This window comes from Dreissena polymorpha, chromosome 11 (assembly GCF_020536995.1).
Source record: "Dreissena polymorpha isolate Duluth1 chromosome 11, UMN_Dpol_1.0, whole genome shotgun sequence".
In the NCBI taxonomy this organism is placed as follows: domain Eukaryota; kingdom Metazoa; phylum Mollusca; class Bivalvia; order Myida; family Dreissenidae; genus Dreissena; species Dreissena polymorpha.
Genome location: NC_068365.1, coordinates 72,918,177 through 72,937,759, shown reverse-complemented (window position 1 = coordinate 72,937,759; position 19,583 = coordinate 72,918,177). Strand labels below are relative to the sequence as shown.

Sequence of the window (19,583 nt, the reverse complement as noted above, 5' to 3'; positions counted from 1 at the left end):
GCCTTCAAATGTCAAACAGTGGGTATAAAACCATTTCCTTGCACTCTGTATTTACTTGTATTAAGTACTTATATTTTAATGAATATATTAATATTTTCAAAGGGGTTAACATTCAAATCAAATTGATACCACCAATTTTATTTTATTTTTTCATTTAAATTTATAATTTATATAGCCTTTGCGAACTGCACAGGTTAGTCTCGGATGACATTTTACACAAATGCATTAAGCTCAGTTTTCACAGAATAAGGCTCGAATACTGGTATGGGCACGTATTTTTTATGTTCCCAACTCCAAAGCTTGCGTTCATCACTTTGATATTCAGACTATTAAGAGGCTGGAGTCCCCTTAGCAACAAAATATGTAATATGAAAAAACAAAGAGTAGCGATTTTAAGAAAGTCATAAAAACATAACATTTGCATAAAACGCATCTAATAAGTAATCAGATAATTACGCAATTTTTTTTTGCTTAAATTGCCATAACTTCTTTATTTACGATCAGATTTGATTCATACTTCGACAAAACAACACTTACCTGACATACCACAATGGACTCCTCCCAAACCATCCCTCACGCTCCACCCCAGAACCCCCCCCCCCCCCGAAAAAATAAATAATTTTCTTTTCTTTTCTTTTTTTATTTTTGAAAGATCATCTCATAAATGACCACATCCCCATACTCACCTCTCCAGCCCCACTCCACCCCCACCCAAAAAGATTTTGTTTTGAAACACGGTAAAAAAAACACAAATATTTATTTTATTTTTGAAGGACCGTCCAACCATCTCACCCATGCTATTGCTATCAAACTTAAAATAAAATATTATTAGTTTGTTTTATGTCTTTACACATTTTCAATAGATTGTGGAAAATATACTTGAACTCAGAATCCTCTATAAAGTACAACTTCTTTAAAACATAAATTGGTTTTAAATTTTAGTCAGAATATCTATAGAGGAAACTAAAGCGCGTGAAAAAAACCTGGGGTCCATGACCTACTTGCAATATACTGGACATAGTGGAATAGTTGATCCCGATATAGCAGATCTGCAGTATATAGAGCTATAATATATTATATTATATATTCTAGTGTGATGATTGGATATATCAAATCTAAACGAATATTTTTAACAAGTGTGGAAGCATGTATTGACTCACCATGTTTACCGTCATCCATGTTCTCTATGTCTTTGAGGTGTATGTTTGTCGTGAGTTTCTTGTTAAGGGGTGGGTATGGGAAAAACGGCTTCTTTCTGGGCACAGTCGGCTGCCTCTCCTCTGTCAGTGTCAGGAAAAACAAGCATATAATTACTGTAATATTTATGGCCACAATGTCTGTGACTCTATAAAATATAACAAGCTAAAACTCTGATTTAATAAAAAAAAACACTTAAGAATGTATAAGAAAGTGTATTATAGTTTAAATAATTTCTTTCCATTGTATAGCACGCAACCTGATTGTGATGCAAATCATATTTTGTCCACACCTCTTTGCAAATGGGTCCAATTACATTTGTTTAACCAAAATTTTAAATTTAAATAGATTTTGTTGTTACTCACATATTCTTTCAAGAGGCCTTTTCACAGACTTGGCATGTTTTGAAATATGTCATTAAATGCTTTATACTGATAAATTTAAACATTGGACTTAAAAATCTCCAGTAAAAAAAAAACAAGAATACAATTAAAAAAGAAAAAAGTAACCCGCAACTGGGCTCGAACCACTGACCCCTGGAGTCCTGGAGTAAAGGTCTTCCGCTTGGACCACTCAGCCATCCTTGCTTATTTATGATGAGATGTTTTTTACATTTTATATAAGCAATCCTTGTAGTTTCACAAAATATAATGACAAAAACTTAACTTTCCAAAATATTCAATCGTTTCGCAATGCAATACTTTATAATTTTCAGGTTTTTAAATAGTCAAAGATGCATATAATGGATATTTTAGAGGATGATAAATGTTCAATATAACTGTTTCCTTAAAAATATCATAACTAAAACAAAAATTTGCGCATCTGAAACAACTTTTTTAATTTTGTCAATTTACCAAAACGTGAAAAGGCCCCTTTAAAACTTAAATTATATTTGTTCTGGATCAATTTAAATAGCACATAATCATTCAATAAATAACACTATGCATTATGTTTCACCTTTCTCCGGTTCTGGTTTGTCTTGCTCAGCAGATATCACTGGCCCTATATCTGACAGCTTAGGAGGCCCTGGTTTAGACAAAGCAGGCTGAGCAGGCTGGACAGTGGGATGGGGCTTCTTAGGCTTGGGCTGTTACAACAAGTTACGTGAACATCAGCAGATCCATCTAACACACAATGATGTTCATCCCTCAGAAAACAGAAATATTATCAGAATTTTTTTTCCATTCAATAGCGGGTCCGGTAATCAACCTCATTCCCAATGAAACAAGTGTATGCTTTTCCCTTATGTGAGCTAAAAACTCCCAATGTTACTCATTCCACCCCCCCGATTTTTTTAAAATCTCAATATTTTGTTCCTCTCCCATATATATAAATTCAATATGAGTAAATATAATATTGAAACACTAACTTATCTTTTATTCTCAATTTTGAAGCTTTTTTAGCAAAACAACAAAAAACACTTATTTCCCAATTTTAGTAAAACGCCGCAATTTTTTCTAATCCAAAGGACCCTGTCCCATTCCCAAAATGCGGAAAAAAACACACACTGTATCAACAATATAAAACCTTTCAAATAGAACACTTATAAAAAAAGTACATTACAAATATCCGAATTATAAGGATGTTTGAACAGATATTCAGAAACATTTAATGAACAGGCATGCATTACTTGTACAGCATTTCCATGTGCCTAGAAAAACCCAGTAGAATACAATAAAAAACAAGCAAAAGCAAATTCGAATTGATATCCCTGCCAATATGTTTCTGGACACTCTTACTATTGAAGACATGATGTTGACTATACCATATTATGCGTGCACCAAACAACATTATGAAAAAGATAACTATACAGCGATCGGTTCTTTTTAACTCATAAACCTTGATAGTGCATCTTTAACTCATGAACCTTTTTTAACTGTTTAACATGTAATGTCATAAAGTTTGAAACTGATGTGTAATTTACTAAGGTGTAATAGGTGTATGTATTGGTAAATCCACATTTAAGTGATTGCACTTTTTTCTTAATCCACTTGCTGACCACTCAAATAAAATAACTGTGAATAATAATTTTTTATGAGCATTTATATTTGATTAAATGATATTTTTTCCAAATAACAATTTTTACCCCCACACACCTTTTCCTAAAATGGTAAGAAAAATCCCTAAATTTTATATAAACAAAATTGAAGAAGAATTACTTTGTTTATCATACCTACAATTAAATGAATTTAAATTTTCCATTTGCATGGTGTGTATAACAAAAAAAACTATTAGTATTTGTATTGCCAATTAGAGGCCAAAAACTGTATCATGTTTTTTCGCCTTTTCTACTAAGATTGACAACTTTCCTTTTTATACATAGATTGACAGCTTTATTTGAAAACTATAAATGCGTCTGTAAAGTTTCGATTTTGTGTGAAAACTCTTCTTATGTCGAAAATACACAAAGCCTTTATGTGGATGTGTTGCAAGATTAGAATCTGAAGGACAAAATGACAAGAGAAAATATACTTGACCTTCCGTAAACAGTTGGGGCATAAAATGATCACAAAATCTGACAGAAAAGATTAACGTAGACAAATTTTTAAAAATGATCCGATCAATATTTCATCAAACATAATTGTATTTATGATAAATTTTGTAGTATATCGGTTCATTATAATTGTTAACAAAGTGGAATATAATAATGCTTTTTTAATATTTAAAGTTGTCATTCTGAACCATACACCCAAATCAAGGTTTTCTTCTAACAACAAAAGATATTTGTTTAGAAGAGGAAACCTAATCAAGGATTTTAAATGTAACGACGGTGACTGCTTATCACAGGTGGCCATGTTGGTGACACATTCAGGGTTTACAAGCAGTGAGGTTGGGTTAACAACATCAAGGCAGATAATGAACATGGTTGGGTTGACAACATCAAGGCAAATAATGAACATGGTTGGGTTGACAACATCAAGGCAGATAGTGAACATGGTTGGGTTGACAACATCAAGGCAGATAATGAACATGGTTGGGTTGACAACATCAAGGCAGATAATGTACATGGTTGGGTTGACAACATCAAGGCAGATAATGAACATGGTTGGGTTGACAACATCAAGGCAGATAATGAACGTGGTTGGGTTGACAACATCAAGGCAGATAATGAACACATACTTGAGGTGCTGGGGTAACCATGGGCCGTGAAGCTTTGTCTGACGGCTGAAACAACGAGGCCAAACATTGTAATGCAAAACACAAAGGTCCAGCCGAGGTCTTGGCGATGGCATATTTATAAATAAACATGCATGTATAAATAGTGAAAGAATGCATTAATTTGATTGTATAAATACTACATAAGACAAAAGCTTTTGAAAACAGAAAATGATGCCTTTTCTGAAATTTAAGTTATTAAACAGCGCATTTACTCGACTGATGCAAGGTTATATTTATATCTGCTTTGATGTCTAAACAGCAAACATTTGAATAAAAGCAGCATCTCAAATGACAGTTTTACAATGCCAGGCAGAGCTCTTAAATGTACGAGCATTGAACAGACGGACCAGAATAATCAACATTGGGACGTTTTCTATAATGGACAAATAAAGCATAGCTATGTTAGTTCCTGCACATGTCATGCAGAGTGAATATGTATATAACATAATAAAATAATGATTGTACATTGTATTATATGCAATAGTGTACATTTATTGTGATTATATAGTAATTATTGTAATAATATAAAATCATGAAACAAGTTACCTAAAAAATAAGTGACTATCCTTTACTGAAAAAGTAGTATTAAATTGTACCACAGGACCAGAAAGTGAAATTCTGTCAAAGAAATACATGAGAGAGGCAATGTCAATTTTTTCAAGTTACATTGGCTACACACCACAAACCCCAAGTCTTTTGTGTGCTACTTGAACCACTGTCTGTCTGTCTGTCTATGTGTATGTGTGTCTGTCTATGTGTCTGTCTGTGTGTCTGTCTGTGTGTCTGCCTGCCTGCCCGCCCGCCCGCCCGCCCGTCCGTCCGTCCGTCCGTCCGTATATGTAGTTGCTACCCAATATCAGTAGAAGGACACATATAGTTTACTCGATACAAGCCTTTTCTGCGTTTCTTCTAATATCACATGTACATGTGTGGAACTTTGAACAATTATGCATTCGATACACAATACCACAACGTAAATGCTATTTTACAAGATAAATAAAACACACTTACAATCATTTAATGTACATTGATAATGTGCACACGCTGAACTCCAGTATTAAGTATTCAGTGATAAAAACAAAACCACAAATACCCAGCCTGTTTTGGTTTTAATAATCTATTTTTACTTAAATATCAATCTAAAACAGTTCTATTTCAGACAAGTTTAATACACACCACATGTAACTAAATGACATGAAAACTTTTATATTTACATAAAACCAAACACAAACAACACAATTATGAAATATGGAAATACAAAAATCCCTTCTCCATTTTCCTACCAATAGTTTAAACTGTGCATAATTGACACCTCAAAGCATGCGAGCAAATCTACAAACCCACCTCTTCCTTGATTAGCTCCACCAAGCTGCCGGGGAAGACTCCGACGCGACCGTTGAGATCACCGCGCCACCAGTCACTGTCCTCTAGACCCTTGTCCAGCACGTTGATTATCTCCCCCTCAGTGAGGGATAACTCATCCTCATTCTCCCCATCGTAGGAGTAACGCACAACCGCCTTCTCCACGGGCTTTGTGTCTGTAACATATTTGTGATTGTAAATATGAGGCGTGATGCAGAGTAAAGTCTCCTGCCATTTGTTAGTAATAGAAGCAGTAAAGGATCACTGAAAATTAGTGATAAACTTAATGATTATGTTTATTGCAATATACCATTAATGGATAAGCGGGAACTAAGAACGATTACTTTGATCCACATTATCCATGTTAAGTTAACCATATCAAATTAGACAAAACAAGAGGACGAAGATGGCATAGTTCGCTCACCTTTTTCACACGGCCTTGTTCATTGCTTATTTGAAAATTCAGTACTCTAGAGCATATTAAATGGGTTCTTTTCTGTTTACTTTTGCAGTGTAACCATATGATTAATTCTGATTGAGTACTGTCCATTTGCATGTTTTTGCAAGGTAAACATTTGCAAGTTATGCTAATTATATGTGTTTACAAGGTTTTTGTTAGATTTGGACCTCGTGACCAAGATTTTGACCCAACATGACGCAATGTCAAACTTTACCTAGATTTCATCGAGAAAAACATACTGGTTTCATCATCATTATTTGACCAAAACTTTGGCCTCGAGAGTGTTTACACGTATTTTGTAAGATTAGACCCCATGACCGAGATTTTGTCTCCACCTTACCAAACGTCAAACTTGACCTAGATATTGTCCAGATAAACATCCTGGTCAAGTTTCAACATTATTGAACCAAAACTATGTCGTATGGACTGTTTACGAGGTTTTTGTAAGATTTGACCTGGTGACCTATATTCTGACCCCTCATGATAAAACATTAACATTTGCTTACAAAAATAAATATTTTGACCAAGATTCATCATATCTGAAACAAAATTGTGACCTCTAGAATGTTAACAAGGATTTTTTTATATTATCATGAACATTTTGACAATCAAAGGGCAATACTTCCGGCATTTAATATGCGCTTTTGCTCTTTATCAAACATGACTGAGATCTTGTGGCCGTAAAGCTTCTCAGCAACTTTGATAAAGAATGCTTAAGAAATGTAAATGCTTGTGTTAACGAACCAAATGTGAACGGACGGACAGACGACGGACAAATACCGATCCTTAAACCTCATCTGAGCAATCAGGTGAGCTAAAAGTGTTTTTTTACCGATCTGAGCCACTTTCCAAGTTGTCCGAGATATCAATAAAACCAATGTATTGACTAAGTTTCAAGATAATTAGGCAAAACATGTTACAAGGTTTCTCTAAAGTCATATAAGGAAAACTGCCCACGCTCCTTGGCGGCCATGTTTTAAGACCGATCGGGACCATTTTTGAACACATCTGAGATATAAATAAAACTAATGTTTTCACAAAGTTTCATGATGATTGGGCAACAATGTGACTTTTAGAGTGTTCACAAGCTTTTGTACTATATAAATATATGGAAAATGCGCCACCAACCCCTGGCAGCCATGCTTTTCAACGGACCGAAACCATTTTTGAACTCAACTCTCGTATCTAGGAAAAAAAATATTCTGACCAAATTTCATGAAACTTGGGCCAAAAAATGTGACTTCTTGAGTGTTCACATGTTTTCACTATATACATATAGAGAACACTGCCCCGCCCACTGGCGACCATGTTCTTTACCTTTCGGGACCTTTTTCGAACTAGTTCAAGATATCAATAAAACAAATGTTTTGACCAAGTTTCATGATGATTGGGTAAAAAGTGTGACTTTTATAGTGTTCTCAAGATTTCTTTTTAGCCAGATAAGGAAAACTGCCCCGCCCACTGGCGGCCATGTTTTTCAACGGACCGAAACCACTTTTGAACTCAACCAACATATCATTAAGACAAACATATTGACAAAGTTACACGAATATTGGGCATGGAATGTGACTTCTACATTGCTTACAAGGTTTTTCTTTTTTTTGACTTAGTGACCCAGCATGATCCAGTTTCAAAATCGATCGAATTATTATTGGGACAAATCTTCTGACCCAGTTTCATGAAGATCGGACAAGAAATGTGGCCTTTAGAGGGTTAACAAGGTTTCTCTATAGCCATAGAAGGAAAATTGCCCCGCCAACTAGCGGCCATGTTTTTTAACGGACCGGAACCATTTTTGAACTCAACCAGCATTGCATTAAGACAAACATTTTGACAAAGTAACATGAAGATAGGACATGAAATATGATTTCTACAGTGTAAACAATTTTTATAAACTTGTAAATACTTTCCAAATGAGAGAAATATTTTTGTTTTGTCACTTAACAATAACTTAATTCAAGATTTCCAAAAATTGTTTTGTGACCAGCAGCACAACCCACCGAGAACATAGCTGACATTTACCTTTCGACTGCAAGCCATCAAGGACTTTTGACTGCTTTTCAGCAGCCTCCTGCAACCAAGAAGGCTTTTCTTGTTCCTGTCTGTCCTTTTCAGCTTGACTCACAAACCCGGTTTTCCGCAGCACTGGAAGGTCAAATGTTCCCTTGGCCTCGGTAGCTGGTTTCACTTCTTTTTCTGGAGATGGTGTTGCCCGTTTTAGCACAGGCTTTTCGAACATACCGCTTGATATGTTGTCTGGTTTTTCTCTAGTATTGCCAGGTGATACAGCAGATTTTAATGGAGGTTTTTCAAATGTGAACCCTGATACTGGTAAATCATCTGCTGAATCATTTCTTGTTTTTGTTTGTCGAAGACCAGGTTTATCAAATGCCTTGTCATTGTTAGGAGGAGCACTTAAGTTGGTGTTATCATTGTCATGTTCATCTGCAGTTGTTATTTTACGCTCAGTGCTTTTCAATGTAGGCGTCTCAAACAGGTGTTTAGGTGATTCATGACTCTGCTTTAAATCAGGCTTAGCAGCTTTCTTCAGAGGAACATTAAAGACTGGTTTCTCACTGTGATCAGACTCATATGACTTCCTTTCCGACTTTGGTGTGCTTCTCAAAGCTGGCTTGGTGAACACTCCTGAGAAAATAATACACAATTTATGCTAATGTTATGCCAGGCGGTTAATGCAAAGAAATTATCGTATATGTTGCATAATTCAATACGATGTGTAAAACACAAAGAACTGTTCATATAAATGTATTTATTTGATAACCACACCATTCTGAACAGACAGAATATACAGACATGACGCTCATAAGGGAGAATCTGTAACTATAAGAATCAAACTTCAAACTCTTAATGAATATTACTGAACTTATCCCTTCATACTCAATGTTTTGCTTGCATTTTACACTAAAATACTAGGATGTTGAAAAATAAAGTCTCAACAGCTACACATCAGTCATTCAATACAATAAATAAGAAAATGTCAATAAACACTACAGGATAAAACCACATATAAAAATACCACCCCACAACCACATTTCAATAAACATGACAGGAATAACTACATAGCAACATAACAACCAATACAGATTATTTAGCAATATTTGTTTGGAATTAACTACTAATTGACATAAGTACAATCATGAGACATTGTCTGGTGGTTTACATTATAAATTTGGTAAAAAATGAATCAAAATCCAAAATTAAATATAAGCTTAATAAATATAAATTTGTGTGACTATATAACATAAACAAGAGGGCGAAGATGGCCCTTGTTCGCTCGCCTTTTTTACAAGGTCTTGTCAATTGCTTAGTTGAAAATTCAGTACTCTAGAGTATATTAGATTGATTCTCTTCTGTTTATTTTTGAAGTGTGAGCATATTATTAATTCTGATTGAGTACGGTCCATTTGCATGGTTCTTTTCCAATGCAAACATGTGCAAGTAATGCAAATCTACATGTGTTTACAATGTTTTTGCAAGGTTTGGACCCCGTGACCAAGATTTTGAACCCACATGATCCAATGTCAAAGTTTGTCCAGATATCTTCAGGAAAAACATCCTGGTTAAGTATCATCACAACTGGACCAAAACTATGGCCTCTCATGTGTTTACAAGGTTTTTGTAAGATTAGAACCCATGACAAAGATTTTGTCCCCACATTATCAAACGTCAAACTTGACCCAGATATTGTCCAGACAAACATACTGGTCAAGTTCAGTCATTATTGAACCAAACCTCTGGCGTATGGAGTATTTACGAGGTATTTGTAAGATTTGACCTGGTGACCTATATTTGGACCCCCCCATGACCAAACATCAAACTTTGCTTACACAAATAAATATTATGACCAAGATTCATTAAATCTGATACAAAATTGTGACATCTAAAGTGTTTACAAGAATTTTGTATATTTTAATGAAAATTTTGACAATCTAAGGACAATAATTCTGGCATTTGTTATATAATTTTGCTCAGTGTCAAACTTCACTGAGATCTTGTGGCCATATTGCCTCGCAGCAACTTTGGTAAAGAATGCTTGAGAAATGTAAATGCTTGAGTGTCTACGAACCAAATGTGGACGGACGGACAACGAACGAAGACCGATACTAAAACATTACCTGAGCAATCAGTTCAGCTAAACAGTGTGTTTTTCACCGAACTGAGCCATTTTCCAAATTGTCAGAGCTATCAATAAAACCAATGTCTTGACTTAGCTTCACGACAATTAGGCAAAACATGTGACTTTTAATGTTTACAAGGTTTCTCTATAGTCATGTAAGGAAAACTGCCCCATCCGACTCCTGGCGGCCATGTCTTAAGATCGATCGGGACCATTTTCGAACTCATCTGAGATATAAATAAAGGTTCATGATGATTGGGAAGATAATGTGACTTCTAGAGTGTTCTTTATTATATTAATATAAGGACAATGCGCCACCGACCACTGGCAGCCATGTTTTTCAACGGACCGGAACCATTTTCAAACTCAACTATCGTATCTAGTAAAATATGTTTTGACCAAATTTCATGAAAATGGGGCCAAAAATGTAACGTTAAGAGTGTTCACATCTTTTTACTATATACATTTAGAGAAAAAAGCCCCGCCCACTGGCGGCCATGTTTTTCACCGATCTGGACCATTTTCGAACTCGTCCGAGATATCAATAAAACCAAAGTTTTGATCAAGTTACATGATGATTGAGCACAAAGTATGTGACTTCTTGACTGTTTACTAGCTTTTTTTACAATATAAATATAAGGAAAACTGCCCCTTCTCCCTGGAAGCCATGTTTTTTATCGGACCGGAACCATTTTCGAACTTAACTCACGTATCTAGGAAACAAATGTTCTGACCAAAGTCATGAAGATTGGACCAAAAATGTTACTTTTAGAGTGTTCATATGTGTTCACTATATACATATAGAGAAAACTGCCCCACCCCCTGGTGGCCATGTTTTTTTCACCGATCCGGGCGATTTTCGAACTCGTCCGAGATATCAATAAAATGAATGTTTTTACCAAGTTTCATGATGATTAGGCAAACATTTTGACTGCAAGAGTGTTCACAAGGTTCCCCTTTAGCCAAATAAGGAAAATTGCCTCGCCCACTTGCGGCCACGTTTTTCAACGGACCAGAAACACTTTTGAACTTAACAAACAAATCATTAAGCCAAACATTTTGACAAAGTAACATGACGATTGGGCATGAAATGTTACTTCCATAGTGCTTACAAGGTTTTTCTTTATTTGACCTAGTTTTTGACCCAGCATGACCCAGTTTCGAACTCGATCGAGTTATTATTGGGAAATATCTTCTGACCAAGTTTCATGATGATCGGGCAAGAAATGTGAACTCTAGAGTGTTAACAAAATTTCTCTATAGCCAAATAAGAAAAACTGCCCCATCCACTGGCGGCCATGTTTTTCATTGGACCAAAACTACTTTTGAACTCAACCATCAAATCATTAAGACAAACATTTTGAAAAAGTTACATGACGATTGGGCATGATATGTGACTTCTACAGTGCTTACAATGTTTTCATTTCGTTGACCCGGTGACCTAGTTTTTGACCCAGCAAGACTCAGTTTCGAACGCGATCGAGGTATCATTGAGAAAATCTTCTGATCAAGTTTCATGAAGATCGGGCAAGAAATGTGGCCTCTAGAGTGTTTACAAACCAAATGTGGACGACGGAAGACGGACAAAGAGCGATCCCAATAGCTCACCTGAGCAATCAGGTAAGCTAAACTATTAGACATTTACACAATAGTGTCAAATAATACCGTCCGATGCCGCATGTAGTTACATATTGCATGATGTTATACAAATTCCAAAATGATCAAGAGCTGTCCAAAGACATTATTTTTTTATTAGTTTGTTTTTGTTTATTTTTATGCCGTTTTCATCAGTAGTTCAGTTATTATAACTGCTGTCAGTTACCCAATTTACCTTGTTTTCTTTGTAAACTGGTTAGTCAGCAACTGACTCTGCTTAAATCTGAGGTAGAAAATGCCATAGAAAGAATGTTGTGACAAGTTGTCACAGTAATGTGAGATGCTACGTGCAGTTTACCCAAACCACATCATTATATAGACGCCTACATTCGGGAGAGTACAATTGCTCGGACTAATTACTAAACATGTGTTAAATTGTAATATATTGATAAAAATATTTTTTTAAACTCAAAATAGGCAAGAAAAATTATACATTGAAGACGAATTTCATGAACGGCAGCAATGACAAGTTAGCGATTGTGACGAAGATATTTCATACATATTTTTGTACAATAATCGAAGTATTCGTCTTTTTATTAGGATCGGAGTAACTGTTCGTGTATCGTATGAATAGATATCGTTGCGGGAAATTAAAATGATCCGTAAAACTTAATTTAGATTCACATCGCACATGCATGATATACATGCTGGTGAATTTGACTTTACAGACATTTTCGATTTCGGAATTAAATATCTGACTTATTTCGCAGTTTTCGATACATGTTCTTCTTAACTTTTATTTTAATTTATATTGAAATATATGTTAAATAAGTTGTTTACATATTTTATATAAATTCGTAAATATTTGACAAAATTGTGCATATCCGCTTTAAAAGACGCATAACTTTTGCAATTACTCACGTTGGACAATACAAAATAGATCAATCTTTATCCACAATTAGAAATGTAGATGCTTTCTTTTAAAAGTGAAGTACTTTAATAATGGTTACAGCTTTTTCTTTCTATTGAGTCAAGGCTCACACTGCCATATGCCGTAGATATAGTTATTTGGTAATAAATATTTCAATTTTTCAAATCAAGCGGAAAAAACAGATTTTCATTTCTTCCTTGCAAAACGAATAGCATGAGTAAAATAGACTGAAGAACAGAGTCGGTATGCACGCATCTCAAACAAATACAAGATAAGTATTGATGCAAAGCATCAAAGGGCGTCGGGAATTTCAGTGTAAAAGGCATTATCTATGATGTTGTGTTATAACCCCCAAATAACCATTATCTATGATTTTGTGTTGTAACCCCCAAATATTTCATAGTTCATTTTATTTACATTGGTTTCCCTTTTTTTACTGGCATTCGTGTGCAGTTTTCATTAATGGAAAATAACTGTGTAGGTTTTAAAAACTATGTTTCATCTTGTAAGCGTAATTTCATATTTTCTCAACTTCAAGGGAAGATGATTCTGAACTTATTCTTACATTGCTCATTTACGAAAGGGGTTGAGGAGTTTTTGCTATGAAAACACTGTAAAAGTTTTCATGTGTTTATGAACACCCCCACCCCCCACCCTCTCATACATAAATTTCATGGGCATAATAAAAACAAAAAATGGCTACAGTAAAAAAGCATATTAAACAGAAAGTTAACATAGAACATAAATAAAATAATTTGATTCTACTGGGGCTCGAACCATGGGTCTCTCACATGTAAAGCGAGCGTGTAACCACTTCACTACGGAACCGCTTGAAAAATCATCTTCTAACTAAGATATTAATAAGCCATTAATAGTCGGTTTAAATGTTAACCCGGAAGTTTAAACGCTGAATAGTGAGCGGGGTCTATACCACTGGCAAGATACGGGTCAGGCCTGCGGCCTTCTATATGTGGCTCTTAAAACAACCTGTAGGAGGACTTGATAGCAATGAGACTGGGGTGCTGTGATGGTGCTCCTCATTGATAAGCAGCTGCTCATTATTACAATAAATAATACGTTTCGCGCTTCGCGATCTATAGCGCCTTTATTAGTAATTAGGCGGTTGCTATGATAGTGGAACAAAGAAGGTTTTAATGTGTTGACGACCCCCCCCCCCACTCTCTCACAATTATATTTCATGGGCATACTAAAAACAAAAAAAATGGTTACAATAAAACAGCATATTTATTTGAACTAAAATGTCTACAGCAAAACAAAAAGTTAACATAGAACACAAATAACATAATTTGATTCTACTTGGGCTCGAACCTTGAACCCTCTCACATGTGAAGCGAGCGTGTAACCACTGCACTACGGAACCGCTTGAAAAATCACCTTCTAACTAAGATAATAAGGTAGTGGGAGCCTAATGGGTACTTTTTCAGAAACACTCTTTGTTATTATTTCCACATAGGAAATTGTATATCACAACTAATTGCAAAATTTTAGAACTTTTTACCCGCCGGTTAACTTTTTATAATTGGTTGAATACACCTACCCTTGACTCGGTTGGGCGTTTTCTATGGATGTACCCTATATCCAAAATATATAGTTTTGTGTAATGGGATATACATATATTTTGACAAATAACTTAATAAACGTACTCGGACTGATTTTGTTAGTAGATACAGAATTAAAAAGTGCCATTGAAAGAGAATTGTGCCTTTGATGCCCAATAATATATGCACGTATCTGGATAAAATGGCAAAAACGACAACAAATGGTTCAGTGACAAGAAACTTAAAATACGTTTTATGTCACTTGTAGTGTGATGAAATGCATATATTGTACATATTTATTTAACACAACATATTTTCCACACACTGAATGAATTTCAGAAAGTTTTACCGTTCCTATCTCCTACAGCTATAAACCATGACATGTGAAGAAATTTAGCTAACTTTGAATAATTAATATTGATATAATAATACATTAACAAGTGCACCGCATAACGGGTGCAACGCTCGGCTGCGAAAGCTTGTCCGAATTTGTTAGATGTCACAGTGACTTTTGACCAAGTGACCCAAAATGGGTGTGGCGTGTAGAACTCATCAATGTGCATCTGCATATGAAGTTTCAAAGTTGTAGGTGGAAGTACTTTGATGTTAATGGCAAAGTTAAAGTTTTATATTAGAGGTCACAGTAACCTTGACCTTTGACCCAGTGACCAAAAATGGGTGTGATGTGTAGAACTTATCAAGGTGCATGAACATATGAAGTTTCAAAGTTGTAGGTGGAAGCACTATGATGTTAGAGGCAAAGTTAAAGTTTTATATTAGAGGTCACAGTGACCTTGACCTTTGAACAAGTGACCAAAAAATGGGTGTGGCATGTAGAAATCATCAAGGTGCATGTACATATGAAGTTTCAAAGTTGTAGGTGGAAGCACTATGATGTTAGAGGCAAAGTTAACGTTTTATATTAGAGGTCACAGTGACCTTGACCTTTGACCTAGTGACCAAAAAATGGGTGTGGCGTGTAGAACTCATCAAGGTGCATGTGCATATGAAGTTTTAAAGTTGTAGGTGGAAGCACTTTAATTTTAGAGCCAATGTAAAGGTTTTAGCACGACGGCGGACGTCGGACGACGAAGAGACTATACCTCGGAGTTTTCTCCGAAAACAGCCGAGCTAATAATACAATCTTAAGGTCACTTTAAGTCAAATGGCAACAAATGAATACAGACGCAGTTCACCACAAAATTTCAAAGTTGTCCCAATATTACGTAGCATAAAAATGTATAAGTAATCATCTTTCTTAAAACATGTAGCACAATAATATACAACTTATATTTTAATAAAAACAGCCAGATTAATGACAACTAGATGTACATAATTTAGTATTAGTATAGAGCCATTGCGTGATTTTGACTGGCCGCGTGTCATTTGAAAGCTATATTATCTCGTTCCGTCACTTTTCGTCACTGAAAAACTGACCAATTTTAGGGACCACTTCAGATAAAATATGTTTCTGCGTTGGTAACTTTTGGTAGTCCCTCATTGTTTTAGCAATGAAAGTATCCCTAAAGTCATCCTCTCCGGAACTAGAAAATATGGCCTTCAAATGACAAAAGGCCAGTCCATATCCCGCAATGTTTTCAGCTGTTGGTCACTTTAGAGTTCCTCTATGTAACAGCACGTCTAACAATCTAATGTTCTTTGCCTTTAAGGCTTTTCATGACTAAAACAAACTGAATTATGGATTGCAGTAACAGTAAAGATGTGTGTTTTAAGCAAAGATCCCAGTGCTTCAACATCATCAGGAGCACTGTGGGCGTTGCAGGTTGCCTGGAGAACACGTTCACTAGATCTTCCTGTTTGTGAGACTGTCCAGGATACGATTTATGAAAACCGGCAAGGAGTCAACAAAACTGCTTACACAATTACAAAACCTTTCAAAACCGTGTGTGTTCGGCAATGCACTAACCAAAACCGGAAAATCAAACCTGCGCCCATTATGAGCAACAAAAATGGCTCTGGGAATCTTTGCAAGCCACATCATACAATCATGTAGAGAAGTTTTAATTGATACACTATCAACACTTTCACCATTTACACGCATTATGCCATGATCATCAAGAGAGATTCCAATCACTTGCTGAGCTTCGGAAGAAATTGGCACTGTTGTCTTCACATATGTCGAGAACCCCGTCTTCAAATGCACAGCAGCAATCTTAGTAATATCAGGCATTACTGTACCTCGAACTGAAATACAAAATTAAATTCACACAATGCTTATTTTATGAATTTTATAATTACCCTTTAAGTTTTATTCTGACGCCTTATATGATCGTTGGTTATGAGAAAAATCAATTTTCATCACAACAAGCACATATTGACAAGTTGTTGAACTCAAAATATCGCTTGTGAAAAGAATTCACCATTTATATGAATAGCTCAGAATTTTAATATACCTATGCTCCTAACATGAATGAGCAATCAATTGGATTTGACAACACAACTGCGAAACTAAATTTGAAACTGAATATGATGGAATGTTTCCTTATATATTACACGATAATCAAATATTCACTGGGAATGACGCTTGGAATGTTTAGGGGTCCGAAAATTTGTAAGAAGTCCAAAGATCAATGGCAATTGTACAATGATTAAACATTGATAGAAATGGCAGGTTGAAAAATGAAGACATGCATACCTGTTCCAAGCTTGGTATTTACGTCGAAGCATGGCATTCCCCTGATCGTGAGATGGTGCAGCTTTCCATAAGCAACACGGTTAACTAACAGTGTTATATATTGTCAAAGGAATGGGACACAGCTTACAAAACTGACCATACTGTAGCAGTATGCAAAACCTCCAGCTCAACGAGTCAATCAATCTTGTTCAGTCCCCCTACCCACTTCTACTTCCTCTTTTCACGCCATTTAGCAAATGCGAATAGCTTTTACGTGAGTCATTTTCACACAAATCGCCATCGCAGAGCTCGGTAAATGAATAATTGTTATCGAAAACAACGTTGTCGATCGGTGTTTGCTTCTTTTTCGATTTTGCAAATCGCTCGCTTTTATTTCGCATTTTCATTTTGCTTAGAAAATGTCAACAACCGTGACGTCATGTACACCCATATTTTATGAAACGAATTAATTTAACTTATATTTGTATTGTATAGTTATTAAATCTTAAAGAGATACGTAAATTTAACTATTAAATATAAAAATATATATATTTATTTCTTGTATTTAGTATAATTTCCGGACTTTACCGTAGATATCGCTTATAGCCGAAACGCTTTCCGAATACGGCGATATCGACCGACTATTCCCGATCTCATTAGGCACATAATGCCTTAATAAGTGGCTGTAGTGTAATAGTTATCAATAAAGCATTAAACCGTGTAATCGCTGTCATCTTGTAAAAATTAAAGAAAATACGCGTTAACCAAAACTCGAACAGAAAAAGTCTGCGATATTGTTAGAAAAACCACAAAATAAATATATTTTGATTATGTTTTGTTTTTATGCAAAACATAATGGTTTCGCGTATTTACCCAGTCCCTGTGATCTTTCAACTGTGATCAGTTATTAATTAAAACAATCAGCTTTGCATTATTGGCAATAAATGTTGTAATAAATGTAATAGGCACAAATGCAGTACTTATTTACACTAGTTTACACAAAAAATCACCACTATGCAAGATATTCTTAAAACAAAAATATATACATTGATCCGTAAAATAACTTCTCCTCCCATAAGCGAAAACAAAAACGCATTACATACCAGTCGCCGCACTCCAGTGCGACGCCAATTATTGGTAAAATATTCATAAGATCTGCCATATAAAGCCATAGCTCCTTCCCGTTATGGAGTGTACCAGGAAGAAATGTATTATCCAACTCTTCTGGATGCTTTTACAAAGCTAATGGGTTTGTTATGTCTGATGCTATCACTGTGATCCATATCAAACCTTTGTCACACTTGATAATCAATTGCAATTATCAAGTAAGCTAATTATTACAGTTTTTTTGGAAACATTTAAATCAGAATATTTGTGGCATAAATTAAACAAAGGACACCTGTGGGAAACCAATTGTAAGTTTATGTGACACATCTTTTTTGCATAACAGTATGACGCAATACAGATTGTTTTGTATCCAGTTGTATTGAATCTTATTTAAAATTAAATTGTTCATTCGTTATAATTTTATGTGAACAATGCCTGAATCATGCATAAAAGATTAGCTGCTTTGTGAATGTTATTTTGGAAAATCCCCATCCCATAGTTTACTGTACACTTCACAAGGGAAATTATTTGTGTGTTTAGGAAATAATTCAACACATTCATTCTCAATATGTGTGGCCATGTATATGCATGTTAACGCAGATGACACGATGGCACGCTTCATGGCAATATATGAGCACATGTTTTGTGTTCGTTTTTATGAAAAGTATAATTATATTATAAATAAATACAAATGGCATATCTTTCCTTACACATTACGAGAATGCGCTGCATACGCATTGAAGACTATGATTTAAGAATGGCTACAAAATGGCTCTAAATTTGCAAAAGTGGTGACAACATTATATAGATGGTGGAAATGGGTGTCGAAAGAAAGTTTTAGCCCAGTGAAAGCCTAATCCATGAGGCCAAACAGGGAAAAACCTAAACAGAAACAATACCATATTTATTATTTTTTGGGGCACGATTTCTTTTCCTGAACGGTAATTTTTTCGTTCATTCACCAAAAAAAAATTCATTATTACACAATACAAGTTTTAAAATCACTATATTTTCATCATTTTATATAATTTTCTTATGAAGGTAGATTTATATAAGTTATTATCTGAACAAAAAAGATTTATGTAAAAGTTTATCCAAATTGTGATGATCTTTAGTGTCCAAAAAGTTTTGAAAAACATAAATAATAAAACTTCACATAAACATGAAAAATGAAAAAAAAAACACTTAATGTATTGTAAAAGGTATAGCTTGTATATGATGAATTTGTGTGGTATGCCATTCTGACTGTACACATATTCACACTGTACCCATATTAACATTAAAATCGCAACACAAACTTAACAATCTTTCCAAGTATACTGCAGTCACACAAATTAGTTCTTATTGCATTCTTGATGCCAATTTTTCGCCAAAATAATAAGCAATAAACTACCATCCCCACGTGCATGATAAAACAAGAGGGCCATGGTGGCCCTGGG

General features: G+C 35.1%; 1 protein-coding gene across 7 annotated transcripts in view; it reads right to left on the bottom strand.

Annotated features, from left to right (window-relative positions):
• Positions 1 to 19,583, bottom strand: part of LOC127850895 (uncharacterized) — a 79,044-nt gene that overhangs the window by 10,013 nt on the left and 49,448 nt on the right. For all 7 annotated transcript variants that reach the window (XM_052384287.1, XM_052384292.1, XM_052384286.1 and 4 more), the window contains 5 exons: positions 8,201 to 8,824; positions 5,701 to 5,894; positions 4,318 to 4,362; positions 2,155 to 2,284; positions 1,161 to 1,280 (listed from right to left, as the gene is read on the bottom strand). In XM_052384287.1, the coding sequence (XP_052240247.1) occupies positions 1,161 to 1,280; positions 2,155 to 2,284; positions 4,318 to 4,362; positions 5,701 to 5,894; positions 8,201 to 8,824 (1,113 nt within the window). The remainder of the gene's footprint in view (positions 1 to 1,160; positions 1,281 to 2,154; positions 2,285 to 4,317; positions 4,363 to 5,700; positions 5,895 to 8,200; positions 8,825 to 19,583) is intronic.